Source organism: Panicum virgatum, chromosome 5K, assembly GCF_016808335.1.
Source record: "Panicum virgatum strain AP13 chromosome 5K, P.virgatum_v5, whole genome shotgun sequence".
NCBI lineage: Eukaryota > Viridiplantae > Streptophyta > Magnoliopsida > Poales > Poaceae > Panicum > Panicum virgatum.
In genome coordinates, this window is record NC_053140.1 from 6712241 (window position 1) to 6729812 (window position 17572).

At 56.4% G+C, this 17572-nt stretch overlaps 2 protein-coding genes, 1 long non-coding RNA gene and 1 pseudogene across 3 annotated transcripts; all 4 read right to left on the reverse strand.

Moving 5' to 3' along the window:
- Positions 1-5788: 5788 nt before the first annotated feature.
- Positions 5789-12844, reverse strand: LOC120709623 (subtilisin-like protease). Its single transcript, XM_039995306.1, has 3 exons — positions 10603-12844; positions 6844-6943; positions 5789-6323 (listed from the first exon to the last, which is right to left on the reverse strand). Exons 1-3 carry the CDS (start codon positions 12842-12844, stop codon positions 5789-5791), a joined length of 2877 nt encoding a protein of 958 aa, XP_039851240.1.
- LOC120710464 lies at positions 7721-8860 on the reverse strand. The gene has a single exon (XM_039996147.1). It carries the CDS (start codon positions 8817-8819, stop codon positions 8013-8015), a length of 807 nt encoding a protein of 268 aa, XP_039852081.1. The 5' UTR covers positions 8820-8860; the 3' UTR covers positions 7721-8012.
- A 629-nt stretch (positions 12845-13473) lies between the features above and the next one.
- On the reverse strand, positions 13474-14561 carry LOC120710465. The gene is made up of 2 exons (XR_005689902.1): positions 13907-14561; positions 13474-13780 (listed from the first exon to the last, which is right to left on the reverse strand). It is a non-coding gene; the product is annotated as an uncharacterized LOC120710465 (long non-coding RNA).
- A 944-nt stretch (positions 14562-15505) lies between these two features.
- On the reverse strand, positions 15506-16546 carry LOC120709624 (annotated as a pseudogene).
- Positions 16547-17572: the final 1026 nt, after the last annotated feature.

The window sequence follows — 17572 nt, forward strand, 5'->3', positions numbered from 1 at the left end:
TTAACACTAACTTAGTGTTACCCTCAGGCAAGCCCTGGTGTATGTCCTATTATTTTAAATTATGAATCACTATGTATATGTTTTATCTATTACTTGTGCATTACGTATTAGGGATTGATTGGAACCCTAGCTGCATAACCCTTAGGTTTCCTTGAGTTTACTAGTAAGTCTAGATCGATAGTGGTGCTAGGCTAAATAAGTCCGGTAGAAGTCGGGTGGCTTCGTGTCACTCGCGAGACACAGGAAACTTTAGAAGCCGAGTAATTGCCGATTACTCGCGAGATACATTATTATCTTTGTACATCAGTATTGTTGAAGTGGTTTGAAATGGTTATGGAGATGTGAGGCCGGGCGGGTATGATGGTATTAGGTTTGGCAGCAGGACAGGGTTCCTGAGTGTCTTAGCCCCGTCCGTGTCGATTAAGGACCGGTCGTTGTGGCAGTGCTGATCGGGGATTGAATTGTACTAACCGCATGTCGGGAGTAGGAGGTAGTCGAAACCGGTAAGCCGAGTACTGCCTTGCTACGAAAGTACAGGAACCCGCACCCAACTCCTGGGGCGAGTCGAGTAGTCGCGGAGAATTGGGATGCATATGTTTACTTTTGGTGGTCTCACGTTGAGCTCGGCTGACCATATGTCGTTGGGCTGGTTCCTGTAGTTCGAGCCGGGGAGGGGAATGGTTGGCATGTATAGTCCGACGGGGCAAATACGTGCCGTGTTGGTTAGGTCCACCTTGCAAGGTTAAATCGGATCGATTCGCCGTGTCTCGCGGTTATGAGGGCCTTGATCTCTTTGTCACCTCGTAGCAAATGTGTTAGGGTATTAGAGATATAAAAATGATACTATCCTGAATCTTAAATTGGATGTTCCAACATGCGTGTGTAGATAGGCAAACATTAGTGAGAGTCTATCTATATAAAATATGCGGCTAAAACATTGAAAGTAAGGATACACCTCTAGTTGCTATTTCTGTAAAATAACCACCAGCCAAAGCTTTGCATGTCTAGTTATGTGGGCTAAGTTATACCCACTGGTCGGTTAAGTCTTGCTGAGTATTAGTATACTCAGGGTTTGTTGTTTACCTTGTTTCAGGTATAGGAGCTACCTAGGGTTCCCATCGGTGGGCTCGATGTGGCGCCTTGTCTTCACGTCTCGGTAGTTCTCGATTTATTTAGTGTGTTCTATTTATTCTCTAGTAAAAATGCTCTGTAAGTTAGATTCTCTTCCGTGCTGCCTTTTCTGTTTGAAATTTTTAAATTTAAAGCTGTTTTGTAAAAGTCTTAATATAATTTACTATTTTTGTAAGATTGTATCGTGCTGGTACCTTCTGCGCTCGCCTTCGTGCGAGACTTCTGGTGTGTTTCGATCGGCCTGTGGGTTGGAAACAGCCTGTCAAGTTACACTTAATTAAGCTAATGCGTCAGGTGATGGCGGTTACGTTTAATTAAGCGTTTTAACTCGGCAGGTCTGTCACAAGCTGCTAGCTTCTTGTCCTCGTCCACCTTGTCAGCCATGGGATCCGAACTGCTAGCTACAAATAAGGGGATACAACAGCAACAACGAACGCACTGTTAGTTCCGTCTCGGTTTTCTAATTTCGAGAAGAAGAAGAAGAAGAACGAACGAACAAAGTCTTCAAATTAAGCTAGCTACTTCCAAACTTGGGCCTAAAGGAGCTGATCGGAGGAGGAACAGTATGGCCGGCCGGAGACGAGAACGGCGACGAGAGATGGCAAAGGGAGGGGACTCACCGGACGGTGCTTCTTTGTTCTCTGCTTGCTAGCTCTTGCCTTCTTTTTCTTCTGCTGCGTGAGGAATTGCAGAGAGCAATTGCAGAGCACAGACAAGTGGCTCCTCCACCAGCTGCCTCCTGGGGCTTGGACGCTCGGTTAAGTAGCCGAGCCACGCAGCTAGCACAGCTTTGCCGCGTCCGCGTGGGGCCTAACACCGGCGACGACGTGTCGCGCCCACAGCGCGCCGGGAGACTCATGAAGAAATCAGCTGGCCTGGGGCCCCAACACCAAGCGCGTGATCTCATCTCATGGGCATCTCAGCAGTCCCCAACGGTTGTCCCGCCGCACGCGCACACTTTCCATGTGTTTGGTTGGAGAGCGGAACGAGCCGGGTCGGAGCGGACCCGTCCTCGCGGCTGTTTGGATGGAAGATGGGAGGGTTGGGTTGGCTCCAGGAGGGAATATTCCGCCCAGGGACGGAGCGAACTCAGCTGGGTTCCGTCCCTCACGCGCGCCTCCGTTCGTCGTCTCCATTTCGCTTCCCTTGTCCATGCGTTCGCGGAGCTCGCTCGCGGCCGGGATGGATCTCACAACCGGGACAGGAGGAGCTCGCGCCGGGATGGGAGGAGCCGCCAGGGCGGAGCTCGCGGTTGGGACGGGCGGATGTCGCAGCGGGACGGGAGGAGCCGCTCCAGGGCGGAGCTCGCGGCCGACGGAGCTCGCCCACGGGCGGATCTCGCGGCCGGCGGAGCCCCGCATCCATCCGCCATGGCGCCGCTGTGGAGGAAGGAGGGCCGCGAGCGCTGCGTTCGCCTAACCGGAGGTCGCGCCGGCAGCGGAGCTCGCCCAGGCCGAGCGCGCGCCGGCGGCGGAGCGCCGCATCTGCCCGGGTCCGTCCGCGAGCTCCGCCGACCGCGAGGAGGCCAGCGGTGGGGGGCCGGGCGCGGCCGGCGGGGCGAGCTGCGCCGCAGGAAGAAGATAAGGGAGAGAGAAAATAAAAATAAAAAGAAAAAGGTGAGAGGTTGACAGGTGGGGTCTATTGGTGGCAAATGGGACCCTCATTAACGGTGTTATCATGCCATCCAATTTGTATTCCCAATTCCTTCAACCAAACATGGAATGGATTCACTCCGTCCCCAAAATCAAAAGTACAACCAAACAATGAATGGGTCGGCTCCGCCCCCAAAATCCGGGTTGGATCCAACCCAACCCATTGAACCCGCAACCAAACATATGATTTGTTTCAATCGGAGCGAAAATGTATGTGTTGCCGGGCATATGATACGATGAACTCATGGCGAGAGTTTTCTGCTAGTGGATGAACGACAAGCCATGGCCCTGATGGTTGGATCATCTCTGCAACAATAGCACACGCCCCCAAGATGGCGGCACCTCAGAGCAGAAAGCACCCGTGCATCAGAACATGCGAAAGATACAGTAATCGACGCACCTTCGGTCCCGATGATACTGAGGAAAAAGAAAACAAGTTCAACTTACTGCCTTCAAATATAGTTAAGTTCTAAACTATAACTTGGTTCAATTTGCCCCTTAAACTATGCAGTTTAATTTATTTTACCTAATAATATAATTAATTTTATTTGTTTCTTCACAAGTTGAATTTTAATTTCAAATTTTGCGGAGTAGCAGTGTACATCGCAATGTATATTAAAAAATTATTATATTTTTTCATCATTATTGTTCGTATAATTTTGAACTCTAATGATTAATGTATTATTAAATATCCTAATCTATCAACAAAATGATAAATAGTTATGATTTATTTTTTCTAACATGTATTAGGATGTGTACTATCATCTTATGAAATTTCAATTTAAAACAACACCTACGCATGAAGAAATGAAAAAAAAATTGTATGAAGAGGTAATTTGAAAAAAGGCATAGTTTGGGGATTAAATGAACCCAACGATAGTTTAGATGGTTATCAGGGCTTTGACTATAGTTAAGGAGAGTAGTTTATACTTTTTTAAAAAAAATAATTAACTTTGAAGACAATTACTACGCCTCTGCATTGTTCATCGGAGGGGATTGTACTTTGCATTGCACATGATGCTAACAAACCACAGAATATACATGATCCTAAGAATTCCCTCTATGTTTGAGCATCCGAGCGACATTGGAGAAACAATCACTCTATTCGGCTTGTCTTCTTTTGGCTTATTCTCTTTCAAAGAAAACTATTGAACCAAGCAACTCGAGTGAGGTTGGAATCCTGGATTTGGTTGGGTAGTAATCTAGCATCTGCTAGTATTAGCAACAGACTGCATTTTGGTTGATCATGGGCCATACGCTGCGGCTCTCTCTATTTAGTTTAATTACTTTAATGGCTAGTTAAAAAAACTCAATTTCCTCAATGGCGATGTCCTTGATCTTGCGCTGGATCCGAATGTGCGTGTGTGCAATGGTCGCCTTCATTTGGCTGATTGGCTCGCCTTGTCTCGTGTGTGTTCGGTATCAGGAACGAGTCCACGAGATTTTTTTGTCCGCTTTTTCATGGTGATCTAGAGGTGTACGATGTTTTTGGACTCAGAGATTAAATTTTTAGTTTGGATACATTTGAATGTCAATTAGAAAGACCAGATATAAGATAATTCTACTACGTGTTGGATCCGGTCTACTAGGATAAGGTTACAAGATGAATCCGTTAAATCTAATTAATTTAATATTAGTATATATTTACTGTAGCCTAATATTATTAATTTTTTATATAAGATTTGATAATCGGCAACGTATGTTATGCAAATTATCTTCGTATAATTAATTTATATTTAATATTTTCTTTTAAAATATCATTATCACCTCATCTAAATATTTCATTGGGCAAGTAGGCCCCAGGTCGCGGCACCGGCCACCGGAAGTCGCGCCAGGCTCGGTGGCGAGGGAAACGGCCTCGATCGGCGGAAGAGGAAAACCACAAGCGGGCGAAACAGTACCGAACGATGACAAGCGGGCGAAACAGTACAGAACAATGACGGCTGTGTTTAGATATGTAAAATAGTAATAAAAAAGGTCACATCGGACACTGTGGCACATTGTAGCACTTTTCGTTTGTTTGTGATAATTGTTGTCCTACCATGACCTAACTAGGCTCAAAAGATTCGTCTCGTCGTGTACATCAAAACATGCAATTAGTTTTTTTATTTATATATATTTAATACTCTATACATGAGGTAAAAAATTTGATATGATAGATGAATAGTAAAATTTGGATAGAGAAATTTTGAAAGCGAACAAAGCCGCAGCAGGCAACTGTCTGTTCTCTGTTGGAAGGGACAGGGAGTGGGAGAGGCCTGCCTGCCAGTCAAAAGCAAAAGCAGGCGGCTGCTCAGGGACAGGGCAGAGCAGCTCACCTCCAAACGGCTCCGCTCTACCAGTACAAGCCTACGGCTACGAGTACTATCCTACTCCGCATACTCTTATTACTATGCGCCCTGGAGCGGGAGGGACGGCAGCGCTCGGCGGTTCCCCGGGCGACACGCGTCCTGGGAGAGGACGGCCGACGCGGCTCCTAGATTCGCCGTTCGCTCGTTTCGCGTAAGCCGCACGGCGCTCTCTGCGTGTGGGCCTTGCTACTGCCGCACCGCCTCCCGCTGTGTGTGGGACCTGCCGGCCTCTCCTCTCCCTGTCTCCACGAGACACCGCCCATCCATTGATCAAATCATTCTTCTTCTTCTCTCCCGTGCTCACCTCGACTGCTCTCTTCTCTCAGCATCTCCCTTCCAGGCCGCCGCCGCCCCCTGCAGCGCGGCCCCTGCAAGACACCGCCGCCCCTTGGTGCCAGGACACCTTCAGGCCGCCCCCCCTGCGAGCAGCCTACAGGGAATCGCCGGCCCCTAAAGGCCGCTGGACGCCGCCCCCTGCAGGTTGCTTGTCGCCGTCCCCAACAGGAGCTCTGCTGTGGGACATACTGTCCATTTTTTCTCCAAATTAAACATCACGGATCACCAAACCATATAGTTCAATGGTCACAACTCTAATTCATTGCATTGATAAATACATGGATTATCCATATTACAAAGATCTCCATTACAAATAGTCTACTTGAGTGCAAACCCCACAACCAACGACAACACAATCAGCAGCGGCATCGGTCCTCGAATCCTTGCCGGGGTTCCTGCATCGGGCGGGTGGAGGCTCCTGCAGCAGGCGGATGGCGGCGCTCCTGCAAGGGCAGCGGCCTGCAGCCTGCAGGAGGCGGGGCCGAGTGGCCTGCAGGGGAGCACGAGATGCAGAGGCGTGTCGAGAGATAGAAGAGCACGGGATGGCGGGTAGCAGCTGGCTGCAGCGGGGTGGCAGCGGCGGCGGCGGCGCTCCGGCAGCAGCAGGCGGGCGGTGGGCAGTGTACCTGCAGCGGTCGGGCGGCGCGGCTCCTGCGGCGGCCGAGCGGCACACTCCTGCGGCGCCCCGGCGAGCGGGCGCAGCTCCTCTGGCGGCCGCTCCGACGACGGGCTCGCTGCAGCCGGCGGCGGGGCCAAGACAGGCGCAAGACAGAGGAGAGGAGGGCCTGGAGATAGAGAGGGCTGAACACGGGAGAAGGGGATCGATCTAGGGTGCAAATGGATAACCCCGCACCTTCAACCCGTTCAAAATTTTGTACTTAATTTTTAGAGAATTAATATAAAATTTTAAACTAGAGAGGGTTGGAGAGGTACCTAATGGTTACAAAAAATCGTGCCTCGTGTCGGGTTGTCGGGCCTCAGGCTTTTTTGTACATATATATCTTCAGGAGGAAGGACCTCGCGGGTGAGGCCATTGGGACTCGCCGGCGCCTGGAGGGGAGGTTGGAGATGGGTCGTCAATACATTAACTATTTTGCTCAATAATTTCAACTGGGCGCGGCGTAGCGCGCGGTTGACCTAGTTGTACTAGTCTGTAGTGGTATTGGCTCCGGTCTACTAGTACAAGCCTACGAGCACTAGCCTACCCCGTGTTTATATTGAAGAAAAGTGAACAGCGAGCGATTCCGTTTAGGTAGCAGCTCTATACGCATCACAGAAGTCCCTACTAGTGAACACAAATACATACGAGTATCTATGCGCCTTTTCCTAAGCAGGCGGAGCTGCCTGCCTATCTCGCGGAGAACCATCAGGACCTGTGCGACGACTTGACGACCGCCCTCTCGGCGGCCGAAGTCGTGGCAAGGCGTTCCGATGAGAGGATAGCCGTCCTCCAGGATAGGGTGAGGCGTGAGTTCGAGACCAAAGGCTACATCACATACGAGGTCACTGATGATGAAGCCTAGGATGACGTTGTCAGTGCAATGGCACTGCAGAAGGGTCCTCGAGGAGGAGGATGCGGAAAGCACAGCAAGCGTGCTAAAGGGTCAAGAAAGTGAGCTAAAAGCTTGTAATAAGAGTTTAAAACAGCAATACCTATATGGGGAGCCCGGAAGAAGAAACCATGGCGCCATGGATGGGGAAGAAAAAAATAGTGACAAGAGAGACAAATTATAGGGGATTCACGAGGAATTAGACATTAATACCTATATGGGGATGTAGATCATCTTCAGTGCTTTCCATTTCGCTCCAAATCGATAGCCGTGGCGAGGTCTGCGAGGGGAGTGGCGGGCGGCGCTAGGGTTTTCCACCCCTAAGTTGGGCGGCACGGGAGAGAAGCGCCAGGCGCAGGGGGAGAAGTGACCGATTCTTTTTTTTTTCTCCCAGACCGTTATGTATAACCAGTGGTAAAGGTGGGTAATTCAACCAACTCCATGAGGTAAGTATTTTTGGAGCACCCCTTGAGGAGCTCCAGAAAAATCATGGAGTTCGCCTCCAACTCCAAGTTTTTTTTCGGAGTTGGAGTTTCTAGAGCTGGACGCGTTTGGCACGACATATTGATGCCTTGATGGAGTTGCTGGAGTTTCCAGAGTGGAGCTCTGTCAAATAAGCCCTAACTTTCCAAAAGTATAATATGCAACCATCATATTATCACGCGACGAGCCAAAAGGCAGGCGCAAAACCACAGACTAGTACAAGAAACAGAGTAATCATGAGCCCAATTCTTGAGCAAAACATTGCAAAAAAGTACATATAGGTGAACGGATCATCTATCACACACCCAGACTGATTAAAGCATCACAAAATAGCGGCCTAATTAACCCATCTTCAACTCAGCAACTCTTGTGTTGTGACCACTGTGACCACGCACGTACAGACTACGGAGCTTCACGCACGGCCGGAGCCGAGGAAAACATCGGTGAGGACTGTCTTGGACTGCAGGGAGGCCTTGAGGATCGCCAAGCCCTGCCGGCAAAATTAACGATCAGTGTCTCACAATCGACACGGATTGGAGAGCAGAATTAGAAACACATGAAAGCGAACAAGAGCGATCGAACAGATTGAAGGCGATGTGTGGATGTATCACCTCGGTGTAGCCGAGGCGCACGGTCACCTCCTGGAGCGCGGCGAGGTCGGTGACGGCGAAGGCGTTGAGCAGCGTGATGCTGGAGATGGCGGACATGGGCGTCACGGTGAGGTCGTCCAGCACCGTGTACGTCACCACCCCCTGCACGAACCCTCTCGCCGCTCCACCGGTGGAGGCGTTCGGCGGCGCCACCCACTGGCCGAAGCCGCCCGATCCGGCTGCCGACGCCGACGGTGAGACGTACTCGAGCGGCGCCGTCATCGGGCGGTGGCAGCTGGGGCAGGCGGCGCCGCCAGCGTCGGTCACGTACCTGGAGCAGGTGTCGCCGCTGTATCCGTATCCGTACCTGCCGCTGTTCTCGCACTTGAAAAAGGACTTCACCCACCCACCTTGCGACGGCAAGAGGAGGGAGCTGGTGACGGTCATGGCGGGCGAGGCCACGATCGTGGGGCGGAGGAGGCGACTCCTGTCGGCGCCGGGCAGGATGTAGGAGTCGTCGAGCCTCTCGACGCTGGCGTAAAGGGTGCCGACGCTGCCGGCCACGGACCCCGGCCCGACCAGCGCGGCGGCCGTGGCGAGGGGCAGCGCGAGGAGGGAGAAGAGGAAGTCGACGGCGTCCTTGCCGGCCTCCGCGAACAGCACGCGCCGGGACTTGGCGTCGATGAGGAGCTTCATCCTGAGCTCGGCGGGGGTGGTCGTCGCCATCCTTGTTGTGGGGTGGTGGGGGATTGCCGGATTGGGGAAGAGGAGACTTGAACGCGTGCTAGTACTCTTACTCCTATACACCCTGGGGAAGGAGAGCTGAGTGCGTTCGGACGTTCTCCGAGCGACACGTGGAGGGGAGACGCCCGACGCGGGTCCTGGACTGCCGGCTCGGTCGCTGCGCCGCGGCGCTCTCGCTGTGGGTGGGGCCGCGGCGGGTTGCCGCACCGTCTCCCCCGCACCGCCTCGCCTGCGACTGGGTCCCGCTGGGGTCATCGTGCTCGGTCTCCGAGGGGGCGCACGTTCCCATCCCGAGGCGGGGCACGGCGGAGGTTCGCGAGGAGAGGGGGAGAGGGCGAGCGGGGCGGCGGCGCCCGGGAGACCAGGCGGGGCACGGCGGAGGGTCGCGAGGAGAGGGTGAGCGGGACGGCGGCGCCCGGGCGAGGAGGCGGGGCACGGCGGAGGGTCGCCAGGAGAGGGCGAGCGGGGCGGTGTGGGTGCGGGTGCTCCTGCGGAGGAGGCCGTGCGGGCGTCGACGCCGGGGATGGCCGAGGACGCCGAGCGGCAGCGTTGGGGTGCGAGCGGAGCAACCACGGCGCGCGTGGCTCCGCCGTCCGCGCGCTGCTGCCTCGGCCGCCCCCGCGCTGCCGTCTGTGCGCCGCCGCCTCGGCCGCGCCCGCGCTGCCGTCCCCGCCTCGACCGGTCCCGTGCCACCGCGCCGCCATCCGCGCACGGGGGAGTGGAGGGAGAGATGGGCAGGGAGGGGAGTGGAGGGAGAGACGGGAGGGGAGGGAGGGGAGGGCAGCCGCGCCGCCATCCGCGCGCGGGGAGGTGAGTGGAGGGAGAGACAGGGCGCGACGAAGCACGCTGATGTCCTAGTACTAGACTAGATGGGATGGGATGGAGAGGAACTTGTTTGGACGGACGCGTTGCCGCGCGAGGAAAAAGGCTTGTTGATCCGCCGCCGTTTCGCCGTGCCAGCCGCGCGAGGAGGCACAATGGGCCTGTGCTGCTGCAGCCTAGAGGCCCAAAGGGCTTAGCCGAAATTCAATCTTCTAACACGCTTTATTCTATACACAATTCTAGGCAAAATTAACCAAAGATTGCAGGTTGGCTAGGACTTGGTTAGGTCATCTCGCCTGGGAGGGGCATGTTCCTGTCTTTCGCGGCAACTGCGTACAGAATTTGTGAGGTGTTTTCTGCCCCTAGCAGGCTAGCACAGGGATTCAGGATCCTGGGCTGGGTATTCTTTTGACTGAGCGTTGCATGAGTGCTTGTGTGCTCACGAAAATCGGACCGCTGTCCAGTAGAAGAACAAAGAGTAGATAGTATTAGCGGCATGTATATAAAAACATAGGTTTGTTGTGCTCGTCGCCAAAAGGGCCCTGATTCATTCGAATTTTGTAATGGCCAAAAGTGTACTATATAACTGGTTCTCTTGACTCCGTGGATGTTAAAAAAAAAAAGTAACTGTAACTTGACCTGTTACTGTTGTTAGCTGTGAGCAGAATGACCCTTGACCTTTGACTTTGAGCATCTGTTTGTAACTGTAACTTGCTTGATTGTCTTTTGGTGCTAGAGTGGGATCTACGGTAGTAGCTGGATTTCCTATCATGTACACTAGTATAAACTGTTCTGTACTAGATGATGGTAGTTTAATGACAGTATCACTCCTAGTATCAAATAGTTTGTGATGGGATTCATTTATTGTGCAATTTTTTCTTAAGCTGAACCAGACTGCTACGTACAAAAGCCAATCACCGTTCCAGCAGACGGCGCCCGGCAGCGGCGATGATCGGGCTTCTGACGACATGCTTCCCTGATACCCAGCTCAAGCTGCCTTCTAAGACGTCGCCGCTGCCATGGCTGCTCACCGTCACACTGAACGTCTTCTTCTCGCCGGCCTTGGTGAACACCAGCGTCCCGGGCGATACGCGTACCGTCAGGGACTTGGGCGCCTCCACCTCTGCCGTGTACGTCGACGCCGCTGGCCCCACGTTCGTCACCGTCCGCCTCACCGTGAACGGCGCCGGCTGCAGCGGCACCGTGATCGCCGGGTAGTTGAGCTCCACCTCCGGCGTCCTAGGCAGCTTCGCGCAGCTCAGGCTGGGGTCGCGCGCGATCACCGCCAGCGCGGCATCGCCCAGGAGCGCGCAGATGTAGCCGGCGTAGTCGGCGGCGCCGAGGTCGTACACCAGGCCGGGGTCGGCGGCCCTGGCGGGGTTGACATGACCGGCGCCGGTCGCGTACGCGTCGGCGTTCCTGCGCTGCTCGTCCAGGATCGGGCCGCCGCTCCTGTCGACGGCGTCTGAGGTCGTCATGATGGCCGACTTGACGGCCGCCGGCGACCAGCCGGGGTGCGCGCTCTTGATGAGCGCGGCGACACCGCTGATGTGCGGCGCGGACATGGACGTGCCGGACAGGACGTCGAAAGGTCCGGCTCCGAGAAGGGTCTTGGGCGGGTAGGCGGCGAGGATGTTGAGCCCCGGAGCCAGGACGTCCGGCTTGAGCACGCCCGGAGTGATGGTGCTTGGACCACGCGACGAGAACGAGGCCACGGTTGGAGATGGGCGGACGCCGAGCACCGTCGTCCTGTGGTTGATGAACCTGCTGGCCGCCGTCGCGGAGTTGGACGACGCGTACTTGGTGACTCTACCTCCGTCGGCGGCGGTCAACTGGACCACGTCGGAGCCGTAGTCGTAGAGCACGGTGGTGTACCCGTCAGCCTTGGTGTTGATCAGCACAACGCCGGCGGCGCCGGCGCTCTTGATGTCACGGAGGATGGACTTCTCCGATGTGTTGTAGGGTAGAAGGTTGTCGACGGCCTCGCAGATCACGATCTTGCCGGCGACGGCTTTGCGTTCCTCGCCACGGTAGATGCAGTTGCGCCGCTCGTCGGAGTAGAGGACGGGAAATAACGTGCTCGAGTTGGTCACCTGCTGGTTAATCGCCTCGCCGGCAACGGTGAGGTCCTTGTCGTCGAGCTGAACCTCGGCGAGGAGGCTCCGGTCCACCGAGCTTGCAGCGACGGTGATCAGCCACGGAGCGTCGTTGACGACGGACGCTGGCTTGAGGCCGTTATTGCCGGCGGCGCACACCACGGTGATGCCCTTGGCCACCGCGCTGAAGGCGCCGATGGCGATGGGGTCGTGATCGAATCGGAACGTGGCGTTGCCACCGAGGGACAGGGAGATCACGTCCACCCCGTCCTTGATCGCCGCGTCCATCCCGGCCAGCACGGCCGAGTCGGAGCACCCCTTGCCGGTGCACACCTTGTACATGGCGAGGTGCGCGCCGGGGGCGACCCCGGCCGCGGTGCCGGCGGCCATGCCGTCCCTCGAGGCGCCGGCGACGAAGTTCCCCGCGGCCGTGGACGAGGTGTGCGTCCCGTGCCCGAAGTCGTCCCTGGCATCGTCCCCGACGAGGGACCTGACGCCGATGAGCTTGCTGTTGCATCGGGACGCGGAGCCGGCGCACGTGCCCTTCCACTTGGCCGGCGGCGGCGCGACGCCGTGGTCGGCGAAGGAAGGGTGCGCGCCGTAGATGCCAGCGTCGAGGAGGCCGACGATGGCGCCCTTCCCGTACCCGGCGCCGTCCCTCCAGAACCCGGGGCCCTGCCTGAGCCCGAGAAACTCCGGCGTGTGCGTGGTCATGAGCTGGAGCGTGCGGTCGGGGAACGCGCGCACGAACCCCGGCTTCTCGGCCACCGCGTCGAGCTCGGCATCCGTGAGCCTTGCCGCGAAACCGCTGAACGCCTCGGTGTAGGAGTGCACGAGGCGCGGCTCGCCGGAGTCGGTGAGGGAGGTGGGCAGGAAGGACTCGTGCCACAGCCGGTGGGTGAATTCGTCAGCAGCTGCTCCGGTGTCCGGCGGTGGCCGGACGAGCACAATGCGCGTAGGATAGGCCGAAGCACTATCCTGCAGCAGGTGGGGGTTTCCCCCCGGGTTGACATAGCACATCGCAGGCGCAGGAGAGAGGGCGGCGGCGGCGGCGAGAAATGTCAGCAAGGCATGCGCAAAGGATGCCATTGCTACGAGAAGGAGATGAAGAGCGAGAACGATGGTGATGAATTGCAGACAGAGGTGGGTTTTTTTTTATTACATTTATTATACACCGTGATACTGCTGTGGTGTTCTTGGTGGTCAACTGTGAACGTACCCGGATGTTGAGCAGCAAAGAAAGATATAACTCGCTGCTTAATCTGGATGAGGTTTTGATAGCATGCATTCAAGAGTAGCCAACAAGATTTTGATGGTATGCTTTCATGGTAAGGCTGGCGTGCGACAGCTTGCTTAGATCAGGCCAACGTTGAAACTGCTGACTTTGGCTTTCAGGCTGGAGGCTCCAGTGACATCAGCTTGATGGGTGGCTTCAAATTCAGTGCTGACCAATCCACCTGAACAAATAAATGATGGGTGGCTTTAATTTCCTTCATTAAAATACTAGTAAAGTACCCGTGCTTTGCTACGGTCTCCAATCTGTTTTGCCTGCTGATTCGCCCCATCGTCCGTGATACGTGTGGTCGCACCGCTGGCCTCCACCGGCGTGGGGCCGTGCCGCTGGCCTCCGCCTGTGAGGAACGTCGCCGACGGCCTCCGGCTCGTCGTCGCCCGTCTCCGCCATAATCTGATCCCTGAAAAGGCAGAAATTCAAATGGTGATCTCAACCGACAATCGCCATTTCCCATACATCAATCCCTCAAACTAATAGGGTCATCACATAATGAGCAGCAGTTCTAAAGGTGGTTGTATAAACCTTCGTCACAGTAACGTTGAAACTGAACATTCTAAAGAAACTAAACATTCTAAAACAAACTCGTACAAGCTCCAAGATCAAGTTAGAGCGAAAAATCCAACAACGCCTAATGGTCACGACGAGACAGCTTAGCTTTGAAGAATACATGCGAGATCTGCACTTGCGACTTGAACTTGGAGATCGATATTGGACTCCTCCAGCATCTCACTCTGCACACAAGGAATCAAATAAGTACCACCAACACATGAGGAAGGCTAGTACCCAAGCCATAGACTAACCAAATCAAATCAAACCATAAGATAAGAAACAGCCCGCCACGCAATGCCTAGCACTACCTTCTGAATGTCGGCCTTGGAGATGAACGACTCGGACATGCTGTCGAGGCTGTCGTTGAGCACCTCGGTGATGGCCTCGGCCTGCTTGGTGGGCACTCCCTGCGACTCGAGCTTCCTGACCTGCGACGACCACAGCCCCCCACACCCACGCCAGCGTCCCCGTCGGAGGAGGAGCATTTCGCCGAACACCTCCCGAGCACTCGTAGGACCCAGGACGTAGAGGCTTTACCAGGGCGAGGGTGTCGACGAGGAATGCGCGGCAGCCGTTGGTCTTGACGAGCTATGACATGGCACGGGAGGCGGGCGGCCAGCGGTGAGGCCATTGCTACTGCTGCTCCGCGCTAGGCCTTTGCTTGCCGTCGCCGGCACGAGGCTGGGCTGGCCGCGCCCCATCGCTGCCGGTGCGGCGTGATGCTTGCCCGAGGCCAGGCCGACCACCGGCCCGCTCTCGGCCACGCTCGCCGCAGCCTGCCCCAGCCCACGCTCGCCGCAACCCCATCGCCGCCGCCGGCACGAGGCCACGCTCGCCCACCCGAGGCCAGGCCGGCCGCTGCCCCGCGCTCGCCGGGAAGGAGAGGGAGGGGGAAGAGGAAGAGGGGGATCCGAGGGAGGCGCACCCTAGAGTGGTTGTCGGCCGCGCTCTCCGGGAAATGGAGGAAAGGAAAGAGGAGAGGGGGGATCTGGGGGAGGCCGAGGCGTACCTGGATCCAAGGGAGGCGCACCACATAGTGGCCGCCAGTCACCAGTGTAGGAGTTGCGAAGTTCCTACGCGACCGATGGAAGCAGCAGCCGGGCGGAGTGTCGATCGGTGGCGGCGGGGCTTCGCGCCTGCGGCGACCAGGCACCGTGACCAGGTGGGGCAAGGCGGCGATCGGGGGAGACGGCCGACTTGGGGTGGCGTGACGGACGGGTGCGCACGCCGATGCGGTTGCCGGCGGCCGTGCGGACGGCAGCGTGGAGGTAGGGACGTGCTGGGACAGACGGTTGGGTGCGTGGGCGGAGGGCGCTGTGGCGTGGGCTGCGGGTCGTGCACTCGTGCCTCACGTGCCGCGGCGGCTTCGTCCGGCTCGCGCTGCCGCGCGGCTTAGCCGACGCACGAACCACTCCCACATTATAGGAGTAGAGAAATGATGGGTGGCTTCAAATTCTCTTTCCCTGAAAAAAATCCACCTGATGACCTGAGTTCATCATTTGCGATCTAGTGATCCAGAAAATTCAGTGCTCCAAGACGCATCATTCCAACATAAACCTCCAGGGCTGTGTTTAGTTCTAAAATTTCTCTCTCCAAACTTCACTATTCACCTATCACATCAAATCTTTTGTCTCATGCATGGAGCAATAAATGTAGATAAATAAAAAAACTAATTGCATAGTTTTGATGTACACGGCGAGACGAATCTTTTGAGCCTAATTAGATCATGGTAGGACAACAATTACCACAAACAAACGAAAAATGCTACAGTGTTCGATGTGACTCTTTTTACTACTATTTTATGGATCTAAACACAGCCTAGATTGTATTCAAATTTCAAATGCATTCAACACAAAAACTGATGACAACCGGGATACCAGGAGCTTAACTACTAGATGATCGCGCGATTTCAGAACAACCCAAAAGACTCGAACGGATTCATGACGCAGCAAGCTGAGGCATCACAACCTAATTAAGCGAGCTACTACTTCTTTTTTGATAAATAATTAAGCTACTACTCGACCCATGCATGCATGTTGACGGACGACGACAGCCACAGCCCACAGATGCCCAACATTCAGGAGGCGCGATCGGGAGCCTTCTTGTCGGCGAGGAAGACGTCGGTGAGCACGGTCTTGGACTCGAGCGATGCCTTCAGAATCGCCAGACCCTGTCGTCCATGTCGAACGTTAATTAGTTGATGCATGATGCATGAACAATATCAATATGTTAATGAAGGAAATTAAAATGCTCGATCGAGAGCAGATTAGAGATTCAGTGATTGATGACGACCTCCTCGCAGCCGAGCTGCACGGTCTTCTCCTGCAGGTCGGCGAGGTCCCTCACCGCGAAGGTGTTGAGCAGGGTGATGCCGGAGATGGCGGACATGGGCGTCACCGTCAGGTTGTCGAGCACCGTGTACGTTTCCACGCCCTGCACGAGCCCCGCCGCCGCGCCCTGCGCCGCCTGCTGGTCGGACCCCGGCGAGATGTACTGCGCCGCCGTCGTCATGGAGCTGCCACAGGTCGGGCAAGACTTACCGTGCACGTCCGTGACGTAGCCACGTAGGTTCGGCAGGTGGTGTAGCTGTTGCCGGGGCATCTGTAGAAGGTCTCTGGCTTCGCAGACGGCGGCTCCGGCAGGCGGAGGAGGGAGCCGTTGGCGCTCGCCGCCGGCGAGAGCACGGTGGGGGAGAGGAGCGCGTCCTTGGCGGCGCCGGCCTGGACGTAGGTTCCGTCGAGCCTGTCGATGCTGGCGTAGAGGTTGCCGATGGAGCCGACCACGGCATCCGCCCCGACCAGCTTGACGACCGTGGCGACGGGCAGGACGACGAGGGAGAAGAGGAAGTCGACGACGTCCTTGCCCGCCTCCGCGAACAGCACCCGCCGCGCCTTGGTGTCGACGAGGAGCTTCATGCTCAGCGCGGCGGCGGCGGCGGGGGTTGCCATCTTGGATTGTTTCAGCGAGCGGCGCCGCCGCACGGACGCTGTATATATGAAGAGCCTGGGGGGCCACGACCGAAACCCTGTGCGGCACGATCCCCGTTACCTATCCCGCTCCACGCGCCCACGCCCCCCGCGAGGCAAGAATAATGCGCGTGATTTAAGCGACGGTTTCGTCAGTAGCGTCATTCAGGGTTAACATTGGATTCGAATTCGAATTCAAATCCTGATCACGCTTAAGAGCATCTCCAATAGATTATACAAATCCTACTCTCTATATTGCTATATAGCTATTCATTTAGCTAACTTTCACTCTCTATTTGTCCATGATTTCCAACAGACTAACTATATCTTTCCCGTCCTCCCATCCGCCCGCTCAGCGCCGCACAGCGCCGCCTAGCGCCACCCCCCAGCGCCGAGGAGCCCATGCGCCGCCGCCTCCATAGCCTAGCCGAGGTGGAGCTCGCGCCGCCGCCTCCATGGCCGCCGCCGCCTCCATGGCCGCGCAGGGGTGGAGCTCGCCGCCGCCGCCGAGGGACCGACGAACGCGCGATTCAGCACGAGCACGAGCGGCCACAGGGGCCAAGGCAGCTCCGGTGAGCGCAACCACAGGGCCCATCTCCGCAGCCACGGCGAGCTGGACGGGGCGAGGCGGAGCCGGCCGGTGCGGTCGCACCTCTGCCCCGCCGTCCTCCGCCTCCGCCCTTCTGCCCCGCCGCGCCGTTCGGCCTCCGCTTCCGGAACGCACCCGCGCTGCGCCGTGGTCGAGGCTCTTGCGCGCGCCGCCGGGGCCGCGTCCGAGCTCCGCGCGCGCCGCCGGGGACACGGTCGAGCTCTGCGCCGCGCCACCAGGGGCCGCGGCTGAGCTCCGCGCGCGCGGCCAGGGCCGCGGCCAAGCTCGGCGAGCCACCGGGGCCGTGGTCGAGCTCTGCGCCGCGCCGCCAGGGGCCGCGGCCGAGCTCTGCGCCTCGCCCCTCCCACCGCCGCGGGTGCAAGCTCCGCCGCCGCGGCCCGCCCCTCTCGCCGACGTGG